The 13,681-nt window shown below is 37.3% G+C and overlaps 1 protein-coding gene across 1 annotated transcript in view; it reads left to right on the plus strand.

Annotated features, from left to right (window-relative positions):
• LOC149802770 (adhesion G protein-coupled receptor L3-like) overlaps positions 1-13,681 on the plus strand; it is a 123,287-nt gene that overhangs the window by 55,760 nt on the left and 53,846 nt on the right. The window contains exon 9 of the mRNA XM_089952198.1: positions 10,562-10,708. Within this exon, the coding sequence (XP_089808324.1) occupies positions 10,562-10,708 (147 nt within the window). The remainder of the gene's footprint in view (positions 1-10,561; positions 10,709-13,681) is intronic.

Here is a 13,681-nt window from a genome sequence, read left to right on the forward strand (position 1 = left end):
GCTATATGAGTTTTATTATAGTAATATAAGTAGGGACTTGACCATCCTGAAACAAGATGGTGATGCTGTGGCCAAGTTAATCAAGCCTTCAAAATATGTGAATTAATTACTGAGATTTGCTTTACATATTTTGATAGATATAAAATTTTCTGATTTATGACTTTTGTATTATCTGAACCTTTGAAATATTTGTCTAAGGGAATGTTAGACGTTCAATGATTTCAACTGGTATTTATATCAAAAAGACTAGCCATTACCGCATGCATTATATGTCATATATTGATATTATTATAATATATTGATGACGATGATGATTATATTCATCTCTTACATAGCAATATCAATCAACCGTCAACGTTCGTTGATATAGACGGACACAATGTATCATAAAAACTAACTTCCCAACTTGCAGCTTCTAAATTAAGCATGAAATTTTGAAGGTGTTTCTGCCAAAGGAAATTGTTTCATTTATCTTTGCATACATTACTGAGTATTGGATGGCAGAGATTAGTACTGGAACTTCGATAGGTAGCTGTCGCAAGACCCTTTCTTAGCTTTTGTTGTTGTTGTTGTTGTTGTTGTAGGGTTTAACGCCATTTTTCAGCACAAGATATGCTGTACTTGGCGGCCAGTATCAATGGTGGAGGAAGAACCCGGGAAAGACCCAGAAAGACGCACCGATCCATGAGAAGTTACTGGCAAGCTTTCTCACATACCCACATTGGCCGAACCTGAGATTCGAACCCTCTTTTAGAACATCATATTACTCATTTTCAACGCTACTTAGCCACTGGGCGCACCACAACCATCCATTATAAAGCGTTTTACAGAAGTGATAACCTGAAACACATTAGATACATTATATAAGTTAAAGGTGCTTTTACAATTAACCTTGACATGCTTGCATGGGAACATAGGAAGGTAGTTAACAACTATTATATCTGTGCAGTGTTTTCATCATTTAAAAGACAGGAAAATTGTCAATTTCGTGAACCTTAACTCTGCAGCTGTCTAAGATGATAAATAAGCATATGAGACGAATGCATAGGTGACGGATGTTATTTTGTGCACTAGGCTGTCGTGAGAACGGGGTAGAATTTGACATTCAGTGCTCTTTACCCCATGGGAGTGCTTCGAACTAAAAAACTTATTTAAAGAAAATGAATATTTTTGCATCAATTTCGCTTGTAAATATCACCATGGTGAGCACAATCATTCTCGTCAGCGCCACAACCACAGCAACGGCAAGAAAAAGAGTGTATAGGCTGTATTTCTAAATCCTTCAACCTAAAAACAAAACCATGTAAACAATAACCACCAGCAAAAATAATAATAATACTGACAATACATAACAAAATAAGATATATAATTACAGAAATAAATACAAAGTAAATAAAGATATTAATAAAAAAATCTGCAATTCATTAGTTAACGATAGTGCTGATGACATTATCAGAGCCCTTATCGTCGTTATGGTTATTTCAACATTGTGAGTATCATCGCCATCATCGTCGTCGTAGCCATAATAATAACTGCAAGGACATAAATGATCGCCACAAGAACAAATTAATCCCTATACATGTTATGATATTTATATTTCTTTGAAGCTCTGACGTTTTGGCACCAAGCTATTATGGACATAAATATTCTACTGTATTCACGCACCGTCCATACACTAACGTTTACATTCATTCAATCATTTTGAGAACATTAACATTTCCTAGTATCCAAGTAGCAGTGGACGGTACTGTTTATGGCTGTTGTCCTAGAATAGAACGCTACTCCAGACTTTTTGTGGAAAATTCTTTATGGTGGATCAGGCGGCCGAGTACATATTCTCGTCCAAAAACTGTGAAGGCAGGTTGCAACAGCTGCGTAAACAGAGCACATAATCAAGTTATACGCATTATGAGCTGTCGCCCATCTACTGCATCCAGACTTCTCTCCACACCTCTCAACAGTATTGTGCCACTGTAATTCTTTAGGTCTGTACGAAAGAATGACGGCGATTAAGTGCAACTTTCAATCGCTTTAATCCAACTCACTCGCAAATCTTGACATTATTTCCCTTCTCCCACGATATGCAATGTTGCCCTGTGCCAATGGGTGAGCATTAAAGCTGTGAACTGTAGCTGCAGTCCTGCACACAGGCGGTGTTAGTTTTCAGTTATCCAATCAGACGTGGAACTCGATAAGCCCTTTGTGACTGGGCAATTCTTTTTAGGATCACACTACACACTTTTGTAGCTCGATGAAGGGACTAGAAATGATACACTAAACATTTCCTGCTTCACTTTAACCCTGTAAGCATACTGTGTTAGCCACAGTGCCAGAAGAAGCCGACACCAACGAAAACCATCTAATTCAGGGCAGTGCCGTCACTGACATGGACACCCCCGAAAAGCCATTCCGGGAAGACATCACTGACACTCTGCAAAGGGTAGAGACATTACCAAGTGTTCCTAGACATTATTCTAGGTTACCACACATTCGCAAAAAATTGTGTACAATAACCTATTTATATTCTACATTTATCGTCTTGGTGTGTATTTTATCGATGTTGTTAACCATTTGGCTCCTCTGCAATTTTGTCTTTCGTGTCCAATTTTAATGTTTGGAATAAACATGTCTTGAAAAAAGTATAAAAACTCTTGTATTGTCTGTGTTCGTTTCAAATGTATCAACACCTTCACTATGGCTACCGCTGCTGCCTCTGCTACCTCATCCTCGACTTTCAAAGTTATCGACGAAAAGTTAGATCTTTCCAGTTGGGAGGTCTTGTATCTTCGCCATCCCTTTACCATGTCAATTGTTTTACACAGCGGTTCAGGCAAAACCAAATTTGTCAAACGTTTTATTGAACAAATAAGTCATTTGATCGATCGTCCACCTCAGCGTACCGTGCTGTTTCACAATGGGTGGCAATCGGATTACAGCCCTCTGTGAGAAAGTCAAGGAGATTCCATCGTTTGTCGAAGGTATTCCTCGCGAAGACGACGAGATCGTGTCTGACCCTAGTAAAACCCATATGGTCATCTTCAAAGACATGTTAGGAGAAGACGAAGAAGAAATAAAACTGGTTTACGCGCAAAGGACATCACCGTAATGCCAGTGTCATTTACATCACCTAAAGTTTGCTTCAGCAAAGTTAAGCCCATCGCACGATTAGTCTCAACGCTCCTAAAGTGGTGTTGTTTAAAAGCCCTAGAGATAAATTGCAAGTGCAAGTGTTTGCCAAACAGTTAGGAACACCGTGGTTGACTCATGCCATTCAAGCACCTCACGCATAGTTACTCGTCGATTTAAACAAAATACCCCTGATTATTTGCGATTTCGTACCCATCTCTGTAACAACTGGTGCCAAGACGGAGGGACTGTCGAGTACACGTCCCCGTCGACATAAAAAATCTATAAAACCTCAGACACTTCTGGTGTGTCTCACACATCGTCAACATGACATCCCTTCAATCTCATCTTCTCGTCAAATTGATTCGTTACTTGTATGGCCTCAGTCGCAAAACAATCCACAAATACGTGGTCGTGTTTTAGAAGCCAGTCGCAAAGAAATCTTACGGTGGCTTTAACGTAACAGCTCGTCATTTCCTTCAAGGAATCATTCACATTCCTCATCGAAACCAAACGGTTTTTTGACAGAAACAAAGTAACCTTGACGCAACTGTCAGATCCCCGAATCGACACTCAAACCAAAATGCAAATCATTTTGAAGCATGGAGGTAGCGGTTCTCTAGGAGGTGTCATCATTCCCTCCAACTTAAAATTTGATTCTAATGCCCCAGCAGTGACCCCCGAGAAAAAAGCCTCTCCCAAACCAAAACGTTCAAAGAAGTAAAAGAGCAGTGGTGTCCAGATCAGGTCACATCCCCAAAAGATGAAAAGTCACCAGAAAAAGAAAAATCCCAAGAAAAGACCCAAGAAAGCATTTTCGTTACGGAAGAGAGGCCGTGCGACCTGGATGCATGCTTACATTCCCAAGCAACGACCTGCAGCGACGGTGAACACGTCTCCAGTAGCCTCAGGTTCTTCCACCTCACCACTGCTAATGATGCCAGCCAAGCCCAATTTGACACCGGTCCTTCCCCATTTGATGAAAAAATGGAACCCCTGTCTCCAGGAACTTATCCTCCGGCGGTGACACCCTCCTCCTCTTTAGCCTCAGCGGCAGCTCCTATCAAAGTATCCTCCCCTAAAATAAAAGTCCAAGAGAGAACGGGCATGTTACAGAGTTTACTGGAATTATCCGAGCAAGGACTATCCCGATTTAGTCCATTGCGAACCATTAAACATCGAGTGTTGCCTGTCATAAAGTTGATACGACGTACCGACAATCAGTGGCAACACATTCCACTATAATACAAAAACCGCGGCAGGCGATGGATATCAGCGTGTTTGTGCTCCTGGACGAAAAAAGTTGTCACCTAAAATAAGTACACACCACCAGCCCTCTTCTGTCACAAAAGGAAAGATAAGCAAAGGACTCCCTCCTCGTTTAGCCAAACATTTACGTGTTTTCATTTCTGTCCAAAGCCCCTTCACCCATGCAAAAACAACTCATTCAAACAACTTAGAAAGAAGTCGTCGATACCGTGTTCAAATGTTGCCTGAATGTCTTGAAAGGAAGGATACCCTTGTCTCAACATCAGAAAGAACATTTAGCCTATCATCGACACGTTCTTCGCCAAATGGTGAAAACGAAATTACCCGTCCGTCAAAAGAAAAAGATGTCTGTACAAGGTTGAGGAAGTTTGCCTGTGTTGTTGGGACACTTGGTGTAAGGTGTATTGGGAACAATGATTTCAGGACTCGTTGGAGCTCATGCTTCCTCCAGTGGTCTACGATAAAAAAGACCAATAAGATAAAATGAACATCTTTGGTGAAAAGATCTCATACGTGTACTTTGGAATCTGATAGAAGGACGAAAACTGACTTTAGCACCTTACAAACGATGGATGGAATGCCATCGTTGGCAAGAACAACGCACCCCGCATTTACCTCCCAATCTTCATCTGACCTAGATGTCGTAGTTACAACACGAACTGCAATCGTTGATGTATCTCAGCGATTTTTCAGGAACAGAAACATCGCAACGGTACGGCCAAGTGTTGCAACGACTTCGTCTTTTTCATCAGAAAGCTTTAGGCGAAACAGCTCAACCGACTCCGAAAGATTGTAAGACCCTGATGAAAAGTTCTTCGCCACCACCATTGCCCCCAACGACCATGACAGGCGCAGCAACACGGATGCCAGAGGAAGAAGAATCACGAAAAGTATTTCAAACATCATTAGCAGATCCCATCCCTATTAAGATTGTTGACCCCTTCTCCCACTCCCAAACGAAAAGAACTCAAAGTTTGGATTAAAATGATGATGTCCACTCCGCTTTCAACAGAAGTAGAAAAAGAAAGAAGGGAAACCAGAAGTGAAAATGAAAGCAACACAAAAACCATCCCATCGCCACCACCACCAACACCATCGACTTATATCCCGTGGCACGTCGAACACCTAAAGCCGTTTCCAAACTACCACCTCACCCATGCCAGAGTTGCATCAGTGAACAGTGGATGACTTATTGAAGAGAGATAGTCCTGTTGGAGAATTTGTCATCCAGCATTTAGTACGATCCAGCCCATTATGCTGGTTACGGAAGAGTTTAGAAATTATATCGTGCTGCCAAAACCAAACTCAAACGTGCACGTTCACCATAAGTGCTACGATGGTTACAAGAACAAGCCACGTACACATTACACAAACCCATTCGACGAAAAGTTTACAGAAGTCACACCAGAGTGAAGGGTATCGATTATCAATGCCAAGCCGATTTAGCCGATATGTCGTATTTGGGCACCTACAAGTGGCACCAAAAATTTTTGTTTTGTGTTATCGACGTCTTTACCAAATTTGCCTGCTTCGTACCTTTGACCTCCGAATCGAGCACTGAGTTAGTGCGAGCCTTAAAACTAGTGTTGAAATAAAACGGATGTCACCCTCTTTGATGGCAAATCGACAAAGCACATCATTTCTGAACCAGGCTATCAAAAAAGAGACATTCATTTTTTCCCAAAATCCATAAACCTACGCAGTATCGATGAACGTTTTCAACGCACGTTGAAATAATGCATGTGGAAATATTTTAACACATCAGCATACTCTCAAGTACATCGACGTCTTACCGCACCTGGTCAAATGAATGAAGCAAGGCTGTGTGATAGCCACAGCTCTTCAATCTGATGAGACTACAGGCACAGAAGAAGTTACAAGAAGTGAATATTCGTGAACTCCTAAATTCTGATTACTGTTTCCTGAATGCCAAATCTGAGTCTGACATGCATCAAAGCAATAATTATTTCTCTTCACCTTGTAATAGTTGTTGACCAGCAGGGGTGATGCACCAACCTGAACCAGGAATGCCTCACGTAGAGCCTATCATTACAGTAATGGCTAAATATTCCTGACAGTGGACATGTTCATAAATCTCGGTATCACACTGTCATCTTACGTCCACAACGATGCTGAAACCAGCATCAGAATTGCTAAAGCAAGTGTGAGCTCTGGCAAACTACGCAAAAATATGTGGGACGGCAGAAGCATCAGTATGGAAAAAAAAATTAAGGTCTACAAAACCATAAAAGCTGCCTACAATGCTGTATCTGTGTTAGACTTGAACGGTGTATAAATGCCTTGTCAAGAAGCTTAACCATTCTTTCGTGGGCTGCTATAGGAAACTATTCAAAATAAGATTGCAAGACATGATCCACGACACCGAGGTTTACACACGGGATTCTACCAGACTACGGGTGGTAGTTGCCAAGCCTGTCCATTTGGTAGCCACCAGTAATTTACTGAAAAGACCTGGTGTATTTTGTGTCCAAATGGAACCTAAACTACTCAAATTGCTGCCACACCTCAAGCACAACAGTGTGCTGTTGAGTAAAATAGACGCTGGAAGATATACCCTAACAGATGATCAAAGCTATTCCCATTCTACTCTGCACGATCTGTACAGCAATGAAAGTATATTGCCCGACATTTGCATGATCGTTTGCAGTATTCTATAATGTGGTCTGGCGATTTCCTAAATTGGTTTCTATCTAATTTGGCAAGCAAGATATAATCGAACCATTTTCAATTTATTACCGTACTCTCTTCATATACGAAATAGGAATATTTATCGCAAACACCAAGGTAGAATGTGTATATATGAATAATTTGTTTTCATTTATTATCTCTGTTATATATGTTCTCTGGGTATGTTGTTCTTTGCTGTGGGAATAGGGATGTAATTGAATGTACAAAATGATTTGACACGTAGAATAGCTTTTGTCTCCATTACTATTTTAATGTGGTATCCTCCGTTAATTATTTTCTAATTCTGTTATTTGCAGCATTATATCCATTATCCTTTATAGAAATCATGAGTTTATGTATGATGGGAGAATAGAGAAACTAACCATATAAGTGAAGTCTTTTGACGTAATAAGTGGCTTTCAAGTAATCCTGATGTACCCAAGCTTTTTTAATATCTCAAGTATCTAATAGTTTGGTTTTAATTCTTTGAATGTATTATTGGGTTTGTTTGTGCGTCATTGTCTTGGAGTACGTTTTCCACCCACGTCATCTCTTTTCAAACGTTGTTCAGTACCAAAAATATGTCTACATTTATTTATTATTACATTACGTTCAAACGAAATGCGTTTTTTCCTTGTTGATTTTATTCATGTCCGTTTTATAGCTGCTTTAGTTGTCAGTGTTAGAGCAATTTTGAAAAATTCAAAACCAGCATTCTGTCAATAAAATATTAGCGCTTCCTACATATGATTTCAATTGGTACAAGTTTTTTTCGAAAATATTCACAAGAATTTAAACGAAATTGAGAGAAAGCGTAATGACATTCCTGTTATATTTTAACAGTAATTTCTACATCAAACACAATGTGGCTAAATATTTTACAGAGGTCACTTGATTGGAAATAACATTTTTCAAAGTCAATGATACGCTTGAGTCAGTAAAAATACATCATATTTGCCACCATGGCAACATAAACAGTATCTGCCGTGTCCCTTCTTGTTTATTCCTTTATTTAATTTACCGGTCTCCTACCGTAAATACTGCCACAGCAGTCACACCACCAATGTACACCACTAGATTTTAATAGGGACTATGGTACGACAAGGAATAACCCATGCGGTTTTGATTTCAATTCACTGAAAGTGAACCACGGCATCATGGAAACTCACTGACACTTTACTCCGTGACGTTTGCTCCTAGTTAATTGCAACGAGTTCCAATTATTAAAACAAGTAACCACGCAAATCATAGAATTCCTTAAAACGGGTCGCTTTAACCAAATGCGCATACTACTAATTTATTACTATATATATATATATATATATATATATATATATATATATATATATATATATATATATATATATATATATATATATTTGTTAGGTTTACCATGTGCACTACTACTCAAGATGGAGATTGGATGCATTTGTATCCATGTGAGCTCTTCGTATCCTAAAGACTTTAGATACAAGTAATTTGAGGAAATGTGCTCATTGTTCTTTTATGATTATATCGGAGAGAAGTTAATGTGCCTATTTGTAGTAGAAGTTGTTGTTGTTGTTGTTGTTGTTGTTATTATTATTATTATTATTATTATCATTATTATTATTAACTATATTCACAATATATATAAACCAGTGTGCTTGTGTCATTTAGGAAGAATCGATTATGTGAGGTTGAGTTTATTTTACGGACGATACACTGTGCGCATCATTTGTATTATTTTCCCTTAATTTTTTGTGATTAGTTTTTTTACTTCCTTCCCCAAGCTATTGTCGTTGCTGAAATAGGAATCCAGGCGCACATTGCCCAATAACATATTATTTTCTTCTTCTTCTTATTATTATTATTATTATTATTATTGTTATTATTATTATTATTATTACTGACTTTGTTTAATGTCTGAGGCGATACACATTTGTTGACAGTTGTTCGTTAGAAAATGTGTGCACAAGGGTTTTTAAATGTTGTTTTGTGTAAATCATCTACCACAATTCATTTAATATAGGCACCTATAGGAAATTAGATGGTCAGAAAAAATCACCCCTAATATCTTAAGGTTCAAAAGACACCCTTTTCTAGGGAAAGCATATGCTTTTACTTGATTGTATCCAGCCCATGCGCAGTAATCTGTTTTGCGGTATTTTCCAGACATTAACAGCAAAATATTTTAAAAGGTTGCATAAAATTAAATAAAAATTCTCCGTAAAAATCAATTCTTTTTAATTAAATTAAGTCAAACTTAAAGAAACTTATTCACGTACGTACATACATATATACATACCTACATGCATACATGCATACATATGTCCGTACGTTCGAACGTCCGACCATCCATCCATCCGTCCATGCATGCATGCATGTATGCATGCATACATACATACATACATACATACATACATACATGCATGCATGCATGCATACATGCATACATACATACATACATACATGTATGAACAGGCACAGAGACAATCACCATATAAGATCAGTTAATCTTGAAAGACATGTAGTGTATTGTTGTGGAATAATTATTACGTTTTTGTTTTGTTACGCCAAGAGCATACGTGTACTTTATCTTATATATAGACACAAAACAGAACGGAATGTGCTATCCCTGGATTCTACAAGAAAATGCTTGATGAAAATAGGCATAATCAATATTTAATACAAATAGTAGTATCATACAGGTACATATAACACCAACTCAGTGGCATAATTTTTGTGATGTGTGCTTAGTCGTGATGGAATATGGGTTGGTGTGTTCAGGAAAGGCGATGGGTGCCATTTACACGCGGACAGAGTACGACTTCAAAAATTTTCTAATCTTAATATCTTAATGATAGTTAATGATATTATTATTTGATAGATACACACACACACACACACGCACACACACATATACACACACACACACATATATATATATATATATATATATATATATATATATATATATATATATATATATATATATATATATCGCTGATTTCAATACGTATCTTCTGTTTGCACTAAACTTTTACTCTAAGTAATTAACATCCATTATCTGGCTGACAATAGTCAACGAACGTATATTAGTAGTATACACTGAGAAGCGGATTGCAAAGTGGTCAGGAATATATTGCAGGGCATATTTGTAAGTGAGAGAGAGAGAGAGAGAGAGGTTTGCTAAGGTGATGCTGCGATTTTGATAATTGGATGGTTCGTTTTGCTTTTCTCAGGCCTTAGTGTGTGTGTGTGTGTGTGTGTGTGTGTGTGTGTGTGTGCGTGCGTGCGTGGGATGTGTGAGAGAGAGAGATTTTTTTAGAAACTTGTCAATAGGACAAAAATATGTGTTAAAGTTTTGAAGGTCCACCTCTCTTCCTCCATGACTCATTTTAATCGCCTATCCCTATAAGTGTATTTCATACAAATGATTTAAAATATTCGGTAAATGTGAAATAAGAGCTAAGATTTGCAAATTTTCTATATCCAGCCATATGTAGTCCTGGTTTCTTCCGGACCACGAATGGGAACTGCCAGGCCTGCCCAGATGGTACTTACCAGCCGAATACTGAGCAGCCCTTCTGTTTATACTGTCAAACTGGAATTAAAACCAACCAGTCTCAAACTCAATGTGTTGGTGAGTAGAAAAGGGATATGAACAGATAACCAAATTAAAACTACACCTAGCATACTGTGCGCCATCTAGTGTGCAAAACAAATGCATTTTCCCCACTGTTTAGTATTCTCATCTACAGTCATCTGTAATAGGTGTTTGCCTTTGCCAAAATTGAGGTAAAAATGTTTCTCTTATACATATTGTATCTTTATATTTTAAATTACGAAGAGCTCTAAAAAGCAAATTAAAAAGAAAATTATATTTATGTGTAACTTTTATACAGGTTTTATTTATGTGTACAAGAGACACGCCAGCGGTATGGAGTTGTTGACTGTGACAATTGACAAAGATTTTGGAATGGATAAAATCATTTTTACAAGATATGTTCTGTCTTTCGAACTGTTATAATGTAGTGTCTTACGTTAAGTCTTGGCTTATTATACTTTTTAGCACATTTTCTCTTTTCTTTTTCAAAATCTTGAATTAGTAATAAAAGCATTATTTATGACTGGAATTTGTCACACTAGCTACTGTGGTGAGATTTTGAAAAACAATGTTTGCCATATTGTGAGTCTCAAAACTACTACCATACAGTACAGTATAGCAGAATCTCTCAATAAGTGAAGTTTCGTTGTTTTCTTTTAATATGTCATCTTTATAAGTCGTCACAATGTTGAAAATTCTTTCTTTTTTCCTTTCCTTCTCTATAGTTTTTGTTTTCAATACTATATTCAGTTTCTTTCATCATTAATTCATATCCTTTCAATATGTTGTTTCCATTATGATCTCGGAAAATTCTGAAAGTTGTTATGATTGCAAAAATAATGTTTGCTTTAACTCAGGTTTCTTGATCTATTTATTCGATTATAAGTCAGATGTCAGATTTCATTTCACCGTGTTTAGGTGAATGCAGTTAATGGCTCTTGAATGGCCTTTAGAATCTACATAACTTCAATGTAGTTGATAAATAATTGACAGTTACGAAATCATTTTAAAGATGAATGTATGACTATAATAAGTCAATATCATATTCCTCATATAGACCTAATCATATCTCTATTTTATCCCTCAAGATACCTACCTACCTACCTACCTACCTACCTACATACATACATACATACGTACGTACATACGTACGTACCTACCTACGTACATACATCCACAGATACACATACATACATACATAATTACATACATACATATATACATACACACATACATCCATACATACGTACACACACACACACATCTATACATACATACATACATACATACATACATACATACATACATACATGCTCACACAGATTTAACTAGACAGTTTAGAATGATGCCCCCTTTAAGGAAAATTTAAGTGGATCATTATTTTTCTCATTTTGAGACGGTTTCTTATGGTATGAAATAGTCAAGAAGGTACTGGACATTGTTATTACAAAATGTACTCACTGGTCAAGCTTCTGATACTTACATTTCATTGCCAATAGAACAAAGTAATGAGTATAATGTTGTCAAAGAATATGTCTTGAAGGCTTATGTGTTAGTGCCTGAGGCCTATGATCAAGGTTTTGAAATTTTAGAAAGGAAACTACTCAAACTCAAGGCGAGTTTACATAAAAGAAGGCACAAGAAGTTGCTAGGTGGTTTACAGCCATGAAGGCCAAGAAAGATAATGATAAATTCAGACAAATAATATTGCTTGAAAATTTCAAGAATAATGTCAATAGTGGTGTTATCTTACCATGATGAGAGAGGGGTTAAAACTGTAGAGGACACAGCTAGTACAGTTGATGATTATACATTGACTCAAAGGGTTCCATTTGTAAGTAAATCTTCCTCTCATCTTGTTTATGCTAAGGAACCATTTAAGTCTAGTTTGGCTTCTTAAAATTCTCTTACTGGTACTGTGAAGAATCAAATGTATGATAAGATCGATCAGAAATCATTATATCTTCCCACGTGCTCTTGTTGTAAGCAGAAAAGGCATATTATGTCTGAATGTTTAGGGTGAAATGCAGGCAACATATTTATAAAAAAAGGTGTTCCAAATGTTATTGGTTCTAGGATATCATGTATTGAAAAAAGACAAAGTTGTTCGGGCTCGTTACCTCAGTCTGATTTTGTTATTGAGATTTATGAACCATTCATGTCGAAGGGTTCTGTGTCACTTGTTGGTGATTTAAATAACGCTACCTACTTAACCTTCTCAGAGTTTATTAAACACTTTGCCTTTGTCTGAGAAGACCTCTTCTAGTGAAAGTGCTATAATACAAGGAGTAGATTACATATTTGTTAATGTTTGTCTCCATTGTGTTGAGGTGTCATCAGACTTAGTTTTGGGTCCGGTGATTTAAGCCTCTTTGCCCAGTGGCGTGTGTGTTTGTCACTAGGCAATGATCTAGCTGGAGATAAGGTAGTAGTTAATCCATGTTTAACTGACAAACATTGTATGGGTTGAAAAGTTGATCCCATTGATGTTGAAATACCTGGTTAATATCCAGTTCCGCTGTCACTAGAGCTATGGCAAAGCATGCTCTTGAGGATGATGTTGTTAATCATGATGTTATTCCATTAGCTGATACGTTTCTGGGTCAGGCTGTTAATGAGGTCACTTTTGCTCCTAGTTTGGATCAATAAAGGAGTATTAATTATAGTGATACCATTTTGGCTACACATTCTATTAATTCTAATAAGGGTGATAAAATACAATCACTAGTTGTATACAGAGGTTTCCATTTATTTCGTGGGGGGATAGTGAAACTGATGACACACAAGAATGAACTTGTTACTTAAAAAAGAATGGGGACCTTATTGCTGAAATGGAGGCCACCTGAGGGACTCACTGGTGATGATTGGTCAGTGAAGTATCAAATTATTCCTAGATCATATCGACAGAAAATTCTTAGTCTAGTCCATGAAACGTCGTTGTCTGGTCATTTACGAGCCAGTAAGTCTGATCACAAGATCTAAAATCATCTTTATTGGCCCAAAATTAAA

This window comes from Sinohyriopsis cumingii, chromosome 3 (assembly GCF_028554795.1).
Source record: "Sinohyriopsis cumingii isolate HCF-2022 chromosome 3, ASM2855479v2, whole genome shotgun sequence".
In the NCBI taxonomy this organism is placed as follows: domain Eukaryota; kingdom Metazoa; phylum Mollusca; class Bivalvia; order Unionida; family Unionidae; genus Sinohyriopsis; species Sinohyriopsis cumingii.